Source organism: Antechinus flavipes, chromosome 1, assembly GCF_016432865.1.
Source record: "Antechinus flavipes isolate AdamAnt ecotype Samford, QLD, Australia chromosome 1, AdamAnt_v2, whole genome shotgun sequence".
NCBI lineage: Eukaryota > Metazoa > Chordata > Mammalia > Dasyuromorphia > Dasyuridae > Antechinus > Antechinus flavipes.
Window position 1 is genome coordinate 470,722,219 of NC_067398.1, and position 20,273 is coordinate 470,742,491.

At 34.4% G+C, this 20,273-nt stretch overlaps 1 protein-coding gene across 4 annotated transcripts in view; it reads left to right on the plus strand.

Annotated features, from left to right (window-relative positions):
- The first annotated feature begins 5,641 nt into the window (after positions 1-5,641).
- The window catches only part of TCEA1 (transcription elongation factor A1), a 36,086-nt gene continuing 21,454 nt past the window's right edge, over positions 5,642-20,273 (plus strand). For 2 of the 4 annotated variants that reach the window (XM_051970190.1, XM_051970192.1), the window contains exons 1-4: positions 5,642-6,419; positions 11,546-11,608; positions 17,588-17,693; positions 18,903-18,990. In XM_051970190.1, the coding sequence (XP_051826150.1) occupies positions 6,357-6,419; positions 11,546-11,608; positions 17,588-17,693; positions 18,903-18,990 (320 nt within the window). In that variant the 5' untranslated portion in view covers positions 5,642-6,356. Of the gene's footprint in view, positions 6,420-6,447; positions 7,268-7,504; positions 7,586-11,545; positions 11,609-17,587; positions 17,694-18,902; positions 18,991-20,273 lie in introns of those variants that run through there. The other 2 variants (XM_051970193.1, XM_051970194.1) reach the window with 2 other exon arrangements.

Here is a 20,273-nt window from a genome sequence, read left to right on the forward strand (position 1 = left end):
GAAGTGTTAAGCATCTGAGGCCAGATTTGAATTTAGGTCTTCTTGACTTCCAGGCTGGTGCTCTACCTACTGTGCCATCTCGCTTCCCCGAGACTTGACTTTTTTTTTTGAAATTTTCCTATCTATCTTCAGGGCTGGAGAGGGGTTTCCATCAAATTCTTCAGAGACTTGGCTTCATGTAGCTTTTGAGGGAAACTGAGAGGGCTTGAGCAGTTTCCTGACTTTACTCTGCCATTTTAGCTCCACCCCCTCCATAGAAAAATAACACATCTTTTTTTAAGTTCACAATAAAAAATTCTATAGTATTTTCTTTTTACCCCATGTTCTTTGTCCACTGTTTCAATGAAGTCTGAAAAGTAATTGTTTTCTCATTAACTTTATAACATTGTAAATGTTATATAGATTCTTACATACTTATTTTTTTTTACTATTTCCTTTTTTAAAAAGCATTTTAAAAAATAGTGATTTTTTTTTTCTTTTCCCCATTATTTCCCCCAAGATTTTTATAAATGTTAGGAATATTTGTAAGAGTATAAGGAATATATATAGATATATACATATATAAATACACACACACAGACTTGTAACACCATTGCTCCCCAGAATTCTTCATATATCCTCTGGCTTTTAAGATAGGAAGATTGCAAAGGAGAGGATGAAATTATGCTTTTGGGGTAGCGTGGAATAATTTCCCTTAAACAGTTCTCATGGATTTAAAAAAAAATTTGAATATATTTTTCTAATTACATGTAAAAACAGTTTTAAACATTTTTTTCTTCAATAGTATTTTATTTTTCCAAGTACAGATATAGTTTCCAACATTCATCTTTGTAAAATTTTGTGTTCCAAATTTTTCTCCCTTCCCTTCTCCCTAAAGCAGCAAGCAATACAATATTGATTAAACTTGTACAATCTTTTAAAATATATTTTCATATTTATCATATTATACAAGAAAAATCAGACAAAAAAGGGAAAAAATAAGAAAAAGCAAATGCAAAAAGATGAAAACACTATGCACTATGCTTTAATCCATATTCAATCTAAATAGTACTCTCTTTGGATGTGGATAGCATTTTCTATCTTAAGTCTATTGGAACTGTCTTGTGTAATATTTGGGTTAGGTTTTTGGACGTCCTTCGGACGGGTCTTGGTCTTTTCTTGTCATTTTAGTTAATCTAAAAGGTATGGAGTAGTATCTTAGACTTGTCTTAATTTGTGTTTCTCTAATAGTGATTCAGAACATTTTTTATGAGTATAAATTATAGTGTCCGGACTATCTCTCTGGAGGACCTCGGGACCAGCCTTGGTCTTAGTGGAGGAGTGAAGGAGGCAGGAGAACATCAGGATGGTCAAAGATGGAGTTTCCATCTTCTAGTCCTTATTAACCCTTATATACCTTATTGTAATTACATCATTACAGCATACTGATTGTGTGAACTAGAGAATCATTACATCACCATACTAAGTACTAATTATATATGTGAACTAGAGAACCATTATCTCATCAATTCCACTGAGTTAATAGCTTGTTTCAAGTATACTTCTCCAGAGTTCCATTCTTTACAATAAATGGTTTTAATTTTTTCATCTGAATATTGTTCATATCTTTTGATCATTTATCATTTGGTAAATGACTTGTATTCTTATAAATTTGACTAGGTTATACATTTTAGAAATGAAGCCATTATTAGAAGCACTAAAAATTGTTTCCTAGCTTTCTGTTTTTCTTTTAATCTTGGCTTCTTTGAGTTTTTTGTTTGTGCAAAAACTTTTTAACATAATCAAAATTATCCAATTTGCATTTCATAATATTTACTAGTTCTTTGCTTATAAATTCCTTACAGATCTGACAGGTAGACTATCTTTTGTTATACCAATTTGCTTATATTATCACTGTGTATGTATAAATCATGAATCCATTTTGACCATATCTTGGTATAAGGTGGGAAATGTTGATCTGTGCCTAGTTTTTGTCAATTTTTATCAAATAGTGAGTTCTTATCTTAGAAGCTATAGTCTTCTACAACTGTTTATGAAATAGTTGATTATTACTAAGTACTACTACTAAGTAGTAGATTAATACTCACTGACTATTGTGTCTTGTGGAACTATCTTATTTCACTGATCCACTACTCATTTCTTAGCCAATACCAAATTGTTTAGATGACTGCTGCTTTATAATGTAGTTTTAGATTTGGCATGGCCTTTGCATTCATTAATTGCCTTGATAATCTTTACCTTGTGTTCTTCCAGATGAATTTTGTATTTTTTTTTTTAAGCTCTATAAAGTAATTTTTTGGCAGCGTGATTGGTATGGCACTGAATAAGTAGATTAGGTAGAATTGTCATTTTTGTTATATTAGATTGATCTACCTATGAGCAACTGATATTTTTTCCATTTCTTTAGATCTCTATTATTTGTGTGAAGTGTTTTGTAAATATGTTTATACAGTTCTTGGCTTTGTCTTGGTAGGTAGACTTTCAGACATTTTACATTGTCTATAGTTATTTTAAATGGGATTTCTTTCTATCTCTTGCTCCTAGACTTTGTTGGTAACAGAAATGCTGATGATTTATGTGGGTTTATTTTGTGTCCTGAAACTTTGCTAAGATTATTCTTTGTTTCTGGTAGCTTTTTAGTTGATCCTCTAAATATATCATTATGTCTGCTAAGTGATAGTTTTGTTTCCTTATTGCCTACCACAGTTACTCCACTTTCTTCTTCTTGTCATTGCTAAAGTTAACATTTCTGGTACAATATGATTTTTAACATTTAAAAAAAAAATTTGGGTTCTAAATTCTTTACCTTTTCTTCTTCTCAGATAACAAGCAATTTAATATAGATTATGCATGTGAAATCATGCAAAATATTTCCATAATAGTTATGTTGCATTATCCCCCCAAAAGGATAAAATAATTTGTTTTAATTTGCACTCATCAGATCTTTCTCTGGAGGTGGATAACATTTTTCATCATAAGACCTTCTCTTTTGGATTATCATTTCACAATTGATTGTTGTATAAAATTACTGTAACTGTATACTTTTCTGGTTCTGCTGATTTCATTTTATGTCAATTCATATGTCTTACAAGATTTTTCTGATTCCTTATAGCATAATAGTATTTCGTCACAGTCTTAAATCTCTGAAGTACCACTTCACTTACATTCATCAGATTGGCTAATATTGACAAAAGGAAAAAATGATAAATATTAGAGATATGGGACATTTTACTTGTTCAGCCGTTCCCTGATTGAGAGTTATCTCCTATTTCCATTTCTTTACCACCACAAAGAGTGACTATAAATATTTTTGTACAAATAGGTCCTTTTCATCCACATGTGCAAAAGTTTGTAGCAGACGTTTTGTAGTGGTAAGGAACTAGACATTGAGTGGATGCATCATTTGGGGAATGGCTGAATTAAGTTAGAAAAATTTAACACAAACTGAAGATGAAGTGAGCAGAACCAAGAGAACATTGTACAAAGTAACAACAAGGTTATGTAATGATCCACTTATAGTAGCCTTAGCTCTATTTCAACAATGAGGTGATTCAAGGCAATTCCAGTAGACTTGTGATGGAAAGTGCCATCTGTTTCCACAGAGGGAACTATGAAGACTGTGGAGCAAAGTATAGTACTTGAACTTTTTTTGTTTGCTTTTTTTTTTTCATTTTCATCCCTTTTGATTTGATTTTTCTTGAGCAGCATGGTGAATATGGAAATATGTTTAAAAGAGTTGTACATATTTAACCTATATTGAATTACTTGCTATTTTGCGGAAAGGAGTGGAAGAGAGAGGGAGGAAAATTTGGAACACAAGGTTTTGCAAAGATGTTGGAAATTATCTTTGCAGGTATTTGGAGGAAAAAAATACTATTAAAAAACAAAAAATACCCTCAAAATTCCTTCCCCTTTTCCCATCTCTTTGGGATATAGATGAAGTAGTGGTATTGCTGAATCAATTCTGTGCACAGATTTGTAACCCTTTGGGTATAGATCTAAATTGTTATCCAGATTGATTGCATCAGTTCACAATTCTACCAACAATGCATTGGTTTCCCAATTTTTCCCACATCTCATTTTATCATTTTTCTTTTTTTGTCATATTAGTCATTCTGATAAGTGAGGTGGTACTTCAGAGTTGTTTTAATTCCTATTTATCTAATCAGAAATGATTCAGAGCATTTTTTTTTCAAGGCTACCTTTCTTTTATACATGATACTGTGTATCATAACAGTACATTTCAAACTCAACTATAGGTATCTCAAATTCAACAGGTATAGAACAGAACTGCTTTTAATTCAGAACTCACCCTTCTTCCAAGCAAAGGAAGATTCCTCGTTTCAGATTCAAAACTGTTATTTTCACTGCATGTATCCAATTAATTGTCTAGAATTTCTTTGCTTTTTCCTAGGAGGGAAAGGAAGTGCTGCCTCCTTAATTCAGTCCTTAATTTCTTCTCACCTTTCTTTATTGAAGCTCTTCCTAATTGTTTTTCCTGTATCTGGTCTCTTGACTTCAATACATTTAATACAGCTGCCAAATGGTTTTCCTAAATCTCAGCTCTCACATCCCTTCTCAAACTCCAGTGGTTTTCTATTATACCTTCAGGATGAATTTTTTTTTTAATTTGGCTTTTGAAACTGTTTATAACTTGACTCTGATTTTCCTTTCCAATCTTATATATAACTTCCCTTCTCACACAGGTCAAAATATAAAAGGTCCAGCCAAAAACACCATCTCTCAGTTCTTTTGAATAGGCTATCTTATTGGGATGCATTCCCTCATCCTTTCTTCTACTTTTCTAGAAAGAACCAAGTTCTAAGTAAGGCCTTTCTCCCTACCTCCAGCTTGTTTATGCCCTCCTCCTTTCCATTCCACTCCCCAAATTATCTGCTATTTATTTTGTATGTATTTAAAACTGTATACCTCTACAAGAAGAGGCTAGGTGGTGGTTATTTGTCCTTTGTTCTGGAAGGGCACTACGATATCAGGAAAGTGATGCTATGACATACAAGTGAGTTAGATTTTAGTGAGAGAGGAGTGTGCATTTTCCCTTCCAGAGCCTTCTGGGTCCAATGTCCAGATATGGATCAGGACTACCCAAGTAACCCTAGATGCAGTGGGAGATCTTTGCCTTTTTAAGCTAAGGTCGTCCTGGGGGTCTGTTGAATGAAGCCGCACACATTCTGTGATAAAGGTTACTTTTGAGGCAAAGAATCAAAATCTTGGAAAAGGGATTTGGCTATTGACATTCAATCTGAGTCAATAAGGACCCAAACATTAACCCAACAAGGCTAGGCCCATGACCTATTTATAACAAATCAACGAGAATCTGATTTTAAGGCAAGGTCCTTAAATGTAGCCAATAAACCACAAGATATCTTGGGAGGGTTCAGAAGTGCAAAAGGAAAAAGCTTTTAACTGTAGGTAAGGGTATGGTATTCTTTGTGGACAGGAGGGAAGACTGGTGAGAAAGGGTGAGCATTATTGACATGGGGTGAGGAGGGGAGCAGTGCAGTTTTTATGTCTGGCATCCAAAAATGGGCGAAGGAGTGGGCTTCGCGGTAATATATAAAAAGTGCTGGAAAAGTAGTTGGGGGAGCTGGACTGGAGGGCTTCCTCTGACAGCCCTGAAGAAAGCTAAAGAAAACCAGTTTCGGAGGGAGGAGATAAACTTTATTCGGGTATTTTGAGTTGGCCACACGGACGGTGGGCCTCAAAAGCACCAAAGAAGAAGCGACGAGGAGAAACGGTGGAGAGAGATTTAAGTTTAGGCAGGAATGAGTCCTGAATTGGGATAACGAGGGATTAGCCTGGGGGTGAATGGGCTTTCATTCTTTCTTCCCCGGACCCCCCTCAATTAAAAAAAAAATTTTTAACAAGCGTCCCTTCTCATTCACGTACTTTATTCTTTTCACTTTGTCCGCTAAATTTGGGCTTTCCGCTTGGTCTTTTAGGCGGGTTATTTTCAACGCCGTCAGCCCCAGTACGCCGGAGTACAGCGCTGAGGTGGAGCGGTCACCATTTCCGCCTTTTGGAGCGCCTCAGGCTCCGCCTTCCCTTCGGTTATCGGAGGTTGATTAGTGCTGCCTGCCCAGCGTCGCCAATGGATTGATTGACGCTGTCTGCGCCTGGGAGGAGCAGTCACCGACGCCCGGTCTTTATTTGTTGCTGAGGGGGCCTTGGGCCTTGGTTCTCAGTGTGTGGCTCTTCTCTGCCTGACGTTCTGGGACTCCTGCTTACCTTTCTTACGCTTACTCTTTTGACATCGCCCTTTTTGCCCCCGCTTCTCCCGCGTCCCGTCCCCACGGGGTGTGTGTGGGGGGGAGTGGGGTTGCAAAACCGCTGGAGCCATGGAGGACGAGATCATTCGTATAGCCAAGAAGATGGATAAGATGGTGCAGAAGAAGAACGCGGTAAGCGAGATAGGCGGAGAAGGCGCGCGAGACTCGAGCGCCGGATGGGGGGTGCGCGGGTGGGGTCGGCATGAGGAAGCGCGCGCTCCGACGTCCGGGCTAGCTCGCGCTGGGCGGCCGCGGGGGAAGGGGATCCGAGCTATTCCAGCTGCTCCGTTTCGGCCTCGGTCCGGGCCTCGCTCCCCTAATCAAGGCGATGAGGCTCGAGAGTGGCGGGGAGGCGATGAAGGCTCCCTTGCTCCTGGAGGACGCCGGGAAGAACGAACGGCTTCGGGCCGGTTCTTAGTGGGGGCGGGGCCAGTAGAATCCGAGCCCAGGGTCTCCCGCCGGGCGAGGAGGAGGCTGATCCTTGGCGGAACCCTAAGTAGTAGGGGCTGCCCTGTGGCGGCACGTGAAAGCGCCCACCTCCTAAATCTCCCTGCGCTGCCTCTCCGCGCCCCGAGGGACCGCACTATGTGTGTGTAGTTCCGGAATTACTCTGAAGTTTTATTTAGGAATAGAAATGCTGGGGAGGGCGAGAAACGGGGAGAAAGGGAGGGAAGCTTTTGTGTGGAGAAAGTAAAGGAAATTAAAGCCGTAATTCTGGAGCCTTTAAGTCTCTTGGCTCGACTTTTAATTAAAAAAAAAAAAATCATACTTGAGTGACGGCGTTTGCTGAGCAGCCACAAAGGGCTTTCCCATCCCTTTTCCAATTAGAGCCTGGCGATTTGACTACCTGCGATTGGGAGGCTGGTGTTGTCCGCCTCACACTGACACGAGCGCGCACACACTTGGACTTCCATTCTTTTTCACACTCCTCCCCTCCCCCCTTCCCCTTCGCTCTTCGATCCTAAAGTAGGCCCGGACAGGTAAGAGGCCACATTTTCTTGCTTTTTCCTCTTTCTGTGGGGTTTCAAACTTTTTGGTGTGTCGTGGACAACTTGGATGCCCACTTTTTATAACTTTGTTTCATTATCAAGTACAGTACATAAATATAAAGAACATTATTTCCTACTAAAATGCATGGGGGGAAAAACATTTGTATTGAAATATTGTATTAAAAAAAATTTTTTTTTGGACTCCAGACTAAGAGTTCTTGGTACCTGCCTAACTAAGTGACGCAGTCTCTGTAAAGGAGATGTAGTTCACGTGCTGTTTAGAGGTATTCAGTCCCTGGCACAAAGTAGGTATGTAATAAATGTTTATTGATTAATTTTTTTTAAGATAAAAGCAAAATACAGCCTTGTAGATAAATTCACTGGCTGGATCCATTTTTTCATAATAAATTTGTTGATCTCTGCCCAAAAGAGATTATATATGTGCAAGCTAAACTGCAAGCCTGTTATTGATAACGATAGTGAACTTTTCTCATTCCTCTAGGGTTTGTGGTGAACTTTTTTTTGTACTTACCAAACAGTTTAGGTGACTACGTTTACCAAAAGTTAACAATTAATAACCTAGTTCTCCCTACTTTCTTCTTTAATCTGAATCACCACATCTAGAGGGTAATATTCTGTTCTTTCCAGATCAACATTAGGATTGCTGCTTTGGTAGTTACTGAGATGTCACTTGTATGTCTGAGATCTAGTTCTTTCTTTTTATATGTACTTAACGTTTTCTCTCACTTGTAATTTGTCAATTTTAGAAAACTTTCCATCATGGCACTACCTTCTTAAGTTCACTTTCTATGAAATTCATTTTCAGTCCTGTAAAATTTCCTTTTATTTGTTTCCATTTCTTAAGTGGAATTATTTTTTTTTCCAAATCAAAAATGAAGAAGAGGAAGAGAGAAGTATATGGTTACTCTAGTTTAAAAAAAAAAATGGAATGGGCAATAGAGGCCATCAAATTCAGTGACCTTATTTTACAGATCAGTAAATTGAGGCACAGAAGTTCATTGACTTGGTCAGGGTCACATTGTAGCAGGATTTGAACCAAGGTCTTTCTGATGTCAAGTCAAATTCACTGTTCTGGAAATAATACTGTTTGGAGAGAGGGATTTACCACCCCCCAAGCCTCTAAGTTTTTAGGCAAAGACCTAAAAACCAGTTGTCAGATAAGTTGTATAGGGCATTTTTTTTTTCAAGTGTGAACTAGCCTAGATTGTTTCTGAGCTCCATTTAAGTTATGATTTAAAAGGGTTTGGTGATTATATTTGAAAATCCACTTCATGTTACCCCTAACGGAATAGGGAAGCTGGGTAACAAAAAAAATTTTAGATGTAAAACAGTATTTCTTTGTGTTACACATATATATTCGTTTTACATATTTCCATATGAATCATGTTGGGAGAGAAAAATCTGAAGAAAAGGAAAGAATCATAAGGAAAAAAGAAAAAAAATAAACATGGCATGTATTGATTTACATTCAGTCTCCATAGTTCTCTCTCTGAATTCGGTTGGCATTTTCCATCTAAAGTTTACTGGAATTGTCTTGTATCATTGAATTGCTGAAAAGAATCAAATTTATCATAGTTTATCATTACACAGTCTTGCTGTTGCTATGTATAATGTTTTCCCGATTCTGCTTGTTTCATTCAGGATCAGTTCATGTAAATCTTTCCAGGTAACAGACAAATGGTAGTTCGATCTTGTTTCAAATCCTTCCTAAGACAGTTGTTTCAAATCCTGTCCTAAGACATTCCTTAATATGTTCCTCAATTTCCTCAGCTGTGAAATGAGAGGATTGAATTATGCGTGTCTCATTGCCTATGGTAGGCAGACTTTCCTTGACCAGGTTAAAACAAGCTTTTGAGACAGCTTACTCATCAATGTTCCTTTTGAGTGCCTGTAGATACTAATGGCTATTGTCATAATTCAGGAGCTAATTCTGTTATCATCTGATGACATTGATTATATTTTGCCAACAAATGCCATATATGGAGACCCTAAAGAGAGTTTAGATTGTTTTATTTGGAGCTTTGGAAAGAAGGAAAGGATGAGTAAGGAGAGAACTTAATTATAGTTTTGAAGATAGTTTCTCAGGGTTTCCTCAATACCACCCTGAATGGTATTGAATTTCATCAGGAGTAATTGAAATTTGATGTTTCTGGGTTTAGTCATAAATTCATTATAAGGTAGACTGATAATTTACTAAATATAGACTATTTAAAAGTGTATAGCTATTGTATTTATCAAAAAAGGTTTTTCCTTTTCCAACTTTTGGTCTAAGTGAATAAAAAAAGGCATCCCTTCTTTCCAGTTATGCTTAGAATGTTATATAAAAAATTAAGCAATTTGATTATGTGAAACAAGATAATTTGAAATCATAGTTTCTATTCTAAGAATAGTTGGGTTTTTAAGCTTTATTACAAATTAAATTTTCTACTAGGTAAAGTAGTTCTCAACAATTATTTCAGGAACCTGAAGACCTAAAATTGTGTCTTACTTGATTTCTTTATGACTTCTAAGCATTTTGTCTTAGCAACATGCTAATCCTTCTTGCTATATTATAGATGTGTTGCACTGAGCCGTTTCCGCATTATCCATCTGAACTAAGTAATGTAAGAGATTATCTTGTTCCATAATAAAGTCTTAAAGTATTAATGAATCTCTGTTAGACCTCATGTCCAGCTTTCACTTGTACTGTGAACTAATTTTGGCTTTGAAATTAAACTGATTCTTTCTTCCTCTTGCATCATTACAGTAGTCGATGCTGTAATTTAATAGAGTCTATGTTAAAACTAGCTTGTTTGATTTTAGTTTTTCATTGTCAGTTAAATGCAAAATATAGTTTTAATTCAAATAAACATGACAAATAAGCATATATTTTGAGGAGTTTATTTTTAATCTCAATTCAAAAAGATGAAAAGATTGAATCTTGAAGTTATAAGTCACTATCATTTCCAGCTAACTCAAGAATGTATACAAATTACAGTATTTTAAATTCTTTTTTTTTTTTATCATTGATAACTGCCAAAAATGGAAGGGAAGGCTGCTTTATTAATTATCTCTTGAAATTTCTGGAAGGTACAAGTTTTTTTTCTTTTTTCTTTTTTTTTTTTTGTTAAAACCTCAATTTTCTGGGTAACCAAAAGCATATAGCTTAAGTTTAGTCATAGACCATATGTCACTGTTTTATTGTTTATCAAATCCATAGAAATAATATAGTGTCCCCCCCCCCCAAAAAAAAAAAATCACACAAGATGCTGAGTAATATGTTCTGGTTGAAGAAGTAGTCACATTGATAAGAATGTATGTGATATATTTAGTGTGAGTTTTAATTTATAGGTCTTTTATAAAAGAATCTCATATATCAGAAGTTGATATTGCTGCTTCTTAATGCAGTAATATTTCTGAAGTATGGAAAGGTACATATTAGATTTTTTGTATAATCTTTTTTATAGAAGGGTCAGGGTGAAGGCAATTCCATTAAAACAGATTTTGGGGGAAGTGTAGTAGGAGTGGTAATTGATAACATACTTACACATTGTATTGTCTTTAAGCAATAGAATATTCCTTAAAAGAAATATGATATATTGACTATTTGGTATGAAAAGAACTGATTGGTGTTTCCTTGTTTTCTTTGTGTGGATTAGTGACCAGATGGTATTTGGGGGTCAATGTTATATGTAATTAGAAGTAGTCTGATGGGACAGTAGATACATTGCCAGGTTTGGAGTCAGGAAGACCTGGGTTCAAATTCAGCCTTAGATGCTAGCTGTGTTATACACCCTGGGCAAGTTACTTAACTTCTGCTTCAGTTTCCTCAATTGAAAAATGGGGATAATAATGCCACCTCACTCTAGGTTGCTGTGAGGATCAAATGAGATGATAATTTATAAAGTACTTCGCATAGTACCTGACACATAGTAAGTACTATAATAAATGCTTTTCTCCTTTTTCTATGTGGTGATTTGTATTTTTAACTTGTCTTATTATTTATTCCTTCTATATTCTTCTCCTTAGGTTCTCTACAATGCATTTTTTTTCCCACTCTGCCAGCTCCCCTTGCTTATCTTTCCCAAATCCCCTCTTCCCACCCACTCAGTCATAAGCAGTACATCACATCTTTTTTGACCTTTGTGCTTGTATGAATAAATGGAATAATGGGGTCATGGCTAGGAAAACATTCTAAAAGTTTTTTTCTAGTTTGTTTTTTACAATATTAAAATGTGACTAAATATTTTGAATAATTTTGTTTTGTAGGCTGGGGCACTGGATTTACTAAAGGAACTTAAAAATATTCCCATGACTCTGGAATTATTACAGGTATGTTCATTGTGGGTATTATTGATATTGCAGGTATATCATTAATGAGAATAGGGGACTTCATAAAATATTAAAGCATAATTAATGATTAAACAAATGAACCACAGTTTCATAAATGCTCACTACTGATGGAAGTTGTTTGTTGATTTTTTTTTTACTCTTATAATAATGCAATTTGCTATTTAATGACATTTCAAAATTTAAGATAATTTTAAATAGTCATAAATTTACTTTGGATCTAAGAATTAGTTTAAATTTAAATTAAGTTGTTCATTTTCAAGAAATTAATCAACTTTATGTTCATATCTATCATTTGGGGATCATAGGAGGGATTTTGATAGATTCTCTTTAAAGTATTCAGAAAGAATTAAACACATGTAGCCAGGTTTTGGGGGGGACATATTTCTTTGCCAGGAGTTCTTCCTATTCATCCTTTTCCTATGAGTAGATGAAGGTTAATGCCTAAGAGGCAGTTTCAAATAGTTGAAAGAATGCTAAGTTTTAAGTCTCAGGAGCTTGTTACTTACACTTTGTAGGACCTCTCTGGGCTTCAGTTACCTTAGTTGTAAAATTCATGTCTTATTTCTTCAAGTAGGTTGTCTTAGGCTGTGAGCATATTGTAATAACCGGTATGTCCTGTATAACACGACACAGTGCCTTGTATATGATTATTCAGTGAATATGAAATAATTAAGTGAATAATTGTGAAGAATTTACAAAAATAAGCGTGTAAATTGTTTATTCTTCTTTCTTTTATATTTTCCTCAGGGCATTTCCTCTCAGATTCTTTCTTGCTTGCCATTTAATTATTTTAGATCCTTCAAAACTACAGTTTTTTCCCCCTTGATCACCTTTTATTTTTGCAAATAAGAGTAAATATAGTTTTCAACTTTCATTTCTGTAAAATTGTGTATTTGAAATTTTTTCACCCTCCTCAACCCCTCCCCAGGATAGCAAGCAATCTGATGTAGGTTGACTATGTACAATCCTTATACACATATTTCCACATTTGTTATGTTGTGTAAGAAAAATCAGACTAAAAGGAAACTCCGAGAAAGAAAAAATAAGTAAAGCAAACAAAAGATGAAAATACTATGCTTTGATCTACTTTCAATGTCCACAGTTCCTCTCTCTGGATATGGATATCATTTTCCATCCCCAAAATTAGGATAATTGGGACAATTTATTGGGATTGTCCTGGATCATCACATTATGGAGAAGATCTAAATCTATCACAGTTGATTATCACATAATCTTGCTGTTACTATGTACAGTGTTCTCTTGGTTCTTCTTATTTTATTCAGCATCTGTTCATGTAATTCTTTCCAGACTTTTCTGAAATAACTGCTTATCTTTTCTTATAGAACAATAATATCCATTACATTCATATACCATAACTATTCAGCCATTTCCCAGTTGATGGGCATCTATTCAATTTCCAGTTCTTTGCCGTTACAAAATTTTTTGCACTTGTAGGTTCCTTTCTCCTCTTAGATTTCTTTGGGATACAGACTCTATAGTAACACTTCTGAATTAAAGGATATGCACAATTTAGGCATAGTTTCAAATTGTTCACTAGAGTGGTTGGATCATTTCACAACTCTCCAACAATGCATTAATGTCCCAGTTTTCCTACATCCCTTCCAGCATTTATCATCTTTGTCATTTTAGCCAGTCTGAGAAATGTGAAGTGGTTCCTCAAAGTTCTTAATGTGCATTTCTCTACTCAATAATGATTTAGAGCGTTTTTTCATATAAGTGTAAATGGTTTTAATTTCTTCATCTGAAAATTGTTTGTTTCCTCAAAACTAGTTTTATAGCTTAAATTATTTCTTCCTTTTAAAAGTATTTTCTGGTTAACCTAAACCTATATTGAGGCATTAAGGTGGTACAGTGGATATGTTGTATTACTTGGAATCAGGAAAATAGGATTTGAAATTTAGCCATCAACACAGTCATATGATGTGGGCAAATCATTTAACCTTTCTCAGCCTTCATTCTCTTATCCTTTAGATAGGTATAATAATAGCACCCTGCTCTCATGGTTGTATTGGAGGATAAAATGAGAAAATATTTGCAAAAAAGTGCTATATAACTACTATTATTATCAGTAATAGTAGTAATAGTGATAGTATTCCACGTAAACCTACTTGCTTTCTATTAGTTTGCTTTTATTATATTAATTGGCAATGATTTATAGACTTGGTTTGGGCAAGATAGCTGCTGTGAGATCCTTTCTAAGTTGAAAATTTTGCGATTATTTTTTTTCTTAAAAGGCTATCTTTTCATATGTGTATTGTGTAGATCTATGGTGGCAAACTCAAAAAAAGAGCCACTGAACCCTACATGTTGCATATTAACTTAGAAAACTACATAGTAACATTATGTTTTATTGCATTTTTATTTATTTTGTTAAATATTTTTTAGTTACATTTTAATCTTATTTGGTTGGCATTTGGTAATATTGTGGGTCACGTGTGGCTTACACATTTTTGACACCTTGGATGTAAATGCTTACATAGCTTGTCAGCTTCTATATAGCAAGTATTATATCTAGTAGTATACACTTCAGTCAGAAAGCTTTATTAATCACTTAATATGTGTCTGTACTTATAGTGTTGAATTTTGTTTTTATTTAGTTATATCCAACTTTTTGTGATTCCATTTGGGATTTTCTTGACAGAGATACTGGACTAGTTTGCCATTTCCTTCTCTAGTTCATTTTGCAGGTGAGGAAATTGAGACAAAAAGGGTTAAGTGATTTGTCCAGAGTTAGATAGCTAGTAAGTGTCTGAGATCAGATTTGAACTCAAAAGACTCCAAGTCTGGGACTATTCATTGAGCCAAGTAGTTGCTTATGGTTAAGCGTACAAACACAAAGAATGAAACAAACCAAATTCAGAATTTATTTCCTAGAAGAAGCAGAAATGCATATGGAAGTATGTACAGAATAGATAGAGGTTAGGAGAGAAGACCACTAGAAATTGAGAATTAAGAAGGGCAGCATATAAAAGGCAGTGCTTGAACTATGCCTTGAAGGAAGAAAAGAATTCCTTTAATGTCAGGAAGGCATGATTTCTAGACGACATGAGGAATTACAAGTACAAATGCATAGAGATATGAGGTGGAATGCTGCGTTTGAGGAATAGAAAACAAGTTTAATGATATCAGAATAAAAGAGGTGGTGGAATTATGGGACTGAAAAACTATGCTGGTATGAGAATAAATCTCTTTAAAAGCAAAACTAGGATTTTAGACATAATAGAACTCATTAGCTTGAGTAGCGTGACATGATCATCAGATCTTGCTTAAGGAAAATTACTTGGGAAGCTATATTGATGGAGAATGGATCAGAACAGAGAAATTTGAGAAACAGATAGGGAGCCATCCCAAAAGTCTATGCTTGAGGTGATGAGGCTTTGAACTAGGATGGTGTTTGTGTGAATAGAAGGAAGGGGTCAAAATATGAGAAATGGAAATTAGAAATAGCAGGATTTGGTAGTTGATAGGATGTGGAGTGAGAGTCGAATCAACAAACATTTATGAAATGTTTACTATGTTTTAAGAACTGAGGTCAAGGATAACAAAAAAATACTGTATGTATAATAAAGTGTGAATGATTTGTTGGGACCAGTCTTTTTAATTTTGAATTCCTATGCATTTTTTATCTTTCTGTTATTTCCATCTTATTTCTATAGTCATCTGGGTCAGCATAAGCACACATACCCACACACATACATATATATATATATGAAATATTTGGGAGACTAGAGGTTACAGAGAGAAAAAATAATCTGAAGCCTTTTCAGATTAGAAAAATGGCAGATGGAAGCATCTTAATTAATTTTAATCAATTTAATTAGCTAATTAAATTTAATTAATTAGACATGGTTCTTCAAAGCACCTTTAGGTTTTGTTATTAAACTTCAGATTAGAGTAACTTTAAGAGAACATGATACCATAATTATAGAACAAGTAGGAAAAAAACCCAAATGATGAGTATTGGGACTGATAAGGTGCTTTTTTTTTTTTCCCATCCCTATTCCTTTTTAATTATAAGGTGGTCTCATATAAAGAAATCTTTATTTTTATTTTTTATTTTTATTTTTATTTTATTTTAAACTTTTTATTGACAGAACCCATGCAGGATAATTTTTTACAGCATTATCCCTTGCACTCACTTCTGTTCCAATTTTTCTCTTCCCTCCCTCCACTCCCTCCCCCAGATGGCAAGCAGTTCTTTACATGTTAAATAGGTTACAGTATATCCTAGATAAAATATATGTGTGCAGAAACGAAAAGTTCTCTTGTTGCACAGGGAGAATTGGATTCAGAAGGTAAAAATAACCCGGGAAGAAAAACAAAAATGCAAGTAGTTTACATTCATTTCCCAGTGTTTTTTCTTTGGGTGTAGTTGCTTCTGTCCATCCTTGATCAATTGAAACTTAGTTAGGTCTCTTTGTCAAAGAAATCCACTTCCTTCAGAATACATCTTCATACAGTATCGTTGTTGAAGTGTATAATGATGTCCTGGTTCTGCTCATTTCACTTAGCATCAGTTCATGTAAGTCTTGCCAGTCCTCTCTGTATTCATCCTGCTGGTCATTCCTTACAGAACAATAATATTCCATAATGTTCATATACCACAATTTACTCAATCATTCTCCAATTGATGGGCGTCCTTTCATTTTTCAGCTTCTAACCACTACAAGCAGGGCTGCCACAAACATTTTGGCACATACAGGTCCCTTTCCCTTCTTTAATATCTCTTTGGGATATAAACCCAGTAGAAACACTGCTGGATCAAAGGGTATGCACAGTTTGATAACTTTTTGAGCATAGTTCCAAATTGCTCTCCAGAATGGCTGGATGTGTTCACAATTCCACCAACAATGTATCAGTGTCCTTGTTTTCCCATATCCCCTCCAACATTCCGCATTGTCTTTCCCTGTCATTCTAGCCAATCTGACAGGTGTGTAGTGGTATCTCAGAGTTGTCTTAATTTGCATCTCTCTGATTAATAATGATTTGGAGCATATTTTCATATGGCTATAATTAGTTTTAATTTCTTTGTCAGAGAATTAATTGTCTGTTCATATCCTTTGACCATTTATCAATTGGAGAATGGCTTGTAAAAAAATCTTTTCTAATCCTCAGGTGGCCAGAATATCCTCCTCATCAGTTGTCAATCCATGATTCTATGATCTTATGATCTAAGATTTGGAAAGAGTACTGAAGAGGCAACTTAATGTTTATGTGCTTTTTGGCCCCCAGAAGTACATATTAGCCAAAGCTGATATGTTTTATGTGCTTCCACCAGCCTGCCCTTTTCCATAGAGAAATGATAATATAAAAAATACTGTTCATTTATAATTAATTTTTGTTTTTAACATTACCTTAATTTCTGAATTATGTCACCCATTTCTCCCACCCCTTAGATATTTCTTGAAATACATGGGAGAAAAGAGTGGGGGAAGGCAGTTTAACTAAACCAACAAACATAATATCATCTGAGTTTGACAATAGTTCTAGTATTTATACTCAGGGTGTATTCTTCCTTTCTTTGTAGAAGTGAGGGTCATTTTCTCAACTCTTCTCTAGGCTAGACCTCATCATTATAATTACATAGCTTGCTGTTTAAAAAAAATATATATATATATGTATATGTATATGTGTGCATATATATATATATATATTTCTTTAGCTAGATGGATCTCTTGATAAACCAGCATGTTATAATAAAATATTAGATTTGTAATTAAATCATATGTATTTACGTGTCAAGTTTCTTCTGAAGAACTTTAGTTGTTTAATAGAATCTTTATTTAAAATAACATCTTTTGTCTTTAATGAAACTGAAAATTAGGTGTATGGCAAGGAATAGTATTTGAGTAAAATTTTAAACTTTATTTGTAATAAGCAAAAGTTTGCATAAATGTGTCTGTGTCTGTGTATGTGTGTCTGTGATTTGCCTTGCAGTCCACAAGAATTGGAATGTCAGTAAATGCTATACGTAAGCAGAGCACAGATGAAGAAGTTACATCATTAGCAAAGTCTCTCATCAAATCCTGGAAGAAGTTGCTAGGTATTGTATTATTTTGTATTTCTCTCTTTTGTAGATTTACTATGTCCAGACTTTTGAGACCGCTATTTTTCTCAAAACTTAAGAAAATAATATTTTACTTTTATAATAATGATGGTCTTCCTGAATTTTAAATTAAATTAAATGAAAAATTAAAAAACCCTTTTGCTTTGTATATAGCCAGAAGAATCCTTGGTCAGAAGAACATTAGTTTATTTTTAACATATCTTTAAAATAAAATATCAACTTATACTAAGTTGTTGGAAGAAGAATAAAAGCACTTTAGAGGCATTTTAAAACAAGTTTGAAATTGAAAACATGTTTGACTAATACAGAAATGTATTTTACATGTTTGCACATATATATGCTATATCAAATTTGTAGCTGAAAATTAGTTGAAAATTTGATATATACTATAGTGTGTATGCTTTTCTAAAAGGCAAGTTTATATCCCTTGGAAAGCAACACAGAAGACATAACAGATTTATTTTTGTGTTTTTCTGCTGTTTTACTATAATAATCTTGAATATGATTCTTCATACATTTACTATTCAAAAAAGATAGAATTTGAACTCAGATTCTTCTGATTTAAGGGCTGGTGCTTTATCCACTGTACCACCTAGTTGCCCCTCCTAAAATCTTTAGAATCCTTTATTCAAGTCTCAACTTAAGGGGCCATCTCCTACAAAAAGACTTGTTTCCCCTAGTCATTAATAGTCTTTCTCAAATTATATTATAGTTATCTGTGTAAGTGTTAGATTTACTAGACAATGTAAGTTCCTTGAGAGCAGTGAGGTGTTAATTTTATATTCTAGTGCTTAGCACATAGTTGACATCTAATAAGTGTTTGTAGAGTAGATGTAATTCCATACCACTGCTGCATATTATTTAAGTTTATCCTCAATTGTAGTATCTGTAATCATATTCTTGTTTTTATTCAAAAATGTAAGTATTCATTCTAATTTAAGGTAATTTTTTTTTTAATAAGAGAACTGAGTAAAAATTTTTGGTCAATGGAGAAAACACAAACAGTTCTCATTGCTGTGCTAATAGAGTAACGATCAAAGATTGGATAAACCATCTATTTATAGAGTTATGCTTTATTTAATACTTAAGATTTTAACGTTTTCCCTTTAGCAAATAGCATTAATAAAATTGTATTTCAGTCCTTATAACACATGACTAAAGCTCATTGATTTTGTATATTTTCAGATGGACCCTCTACTGATAAAGACTCTGATGAAAAAAAAAAAGAATCTGCTATCTCTTCCCAAAACAGCCCTGAAGCAAAAGAAGAAAGGTATTTTGATCTTAAATGTGCTTACCTGATTGTGTAAAAAAATTACCATAATTTCTACAAATATTTTTGACAGATTATCAACACCTTAATATAGTACATATTGATATGGCTTCATTTCCAAATACCAATCTTTTCTCTTGATTCTCTTGTGTACTGGGGTATTGTTGCCATCACAGAATACATATTTATTTGAACAAAAGATCTACTGTAGGAATTTATGACAAGAGTAATAATTAGGTAGAAGGAGAGTCTGTCTCTTTTTTATATGTCTCAAATCTAGACTCATCTACTTCTATATTTGGATATGTACCTGGTTGTATATGTTGTCATTATCTTTTGTGTTTTCCTTTGTGTTCTTAAATTTTTAAAACTGTAAAATTTAGGGTGAGGGTTATGAAAATTGTATTACAGCTTTTCTATCCTGAAGTGAGCCAGTTGTGCAGTTTCCCATTGGGGTCCTTGTTTTCTTTGTCTCCTTGGAAGTAAGGATATTAGAACAGAAGATATCATTTTATTTTTTTAAAAAATGTGATAGATGCTGTTTGTGATTTTTTTTTTTGAACCATAGTCAATTTCCACCAATCACTTCCCTATTTTTCTACCTTAGTAAACCTAAGCAAAGTCAGCTAACAGTGTTTGTGTTCAGAAAGTGGCTATATCATTCTGTATATGGGATAAATTCTCAGATCAGCTTTCCAACATCAAGTTAGATCATTTAATTTGACTTAACTATTTTTTAGTTACAGTATTCTCATTTATGTTATTTTAGCTTTGATATTGTACTCCTTTTTCTTCTTTATAACAGTACATACAAGTTTTCCCGTTTTTCTCTGAAGTTCTCATTTGCTATTTCTTATTGTGAATAATAGCTCAAATCCATTCGTGGTCTTAGAATGTGTTCCACCATTCCTCAGTAAATGGGTGCCTACTTTGTTTTATTTGCTATTACACAAAGTGCTGTTCTGGATATTTTGGTATAAATATGAGAGTTTTGCTGATCATTGAGCTTCTTAAGGTGAGAGTATTTGCCCAGTAAGGGGATTAAGTCAAAGAGTTTGTGAAGTTTTGCAGAGCCATTATTTCAAGCACTCAAATTTTCAGGACAGAATAGTGCTCTGCTCTAAGAAACTAAGGCTAAGATAATAATAATTGAAGCAAATCTACCCACAAAGACAGAGAGAGATGTAGAAATGATAAGGAATTCCAGGAAAATTTAACTAGAGTGAAAGGATAGATCCAGATAGGTTCCATAGTTAGTTTAGAAACAGTGACTCTGATGGGCT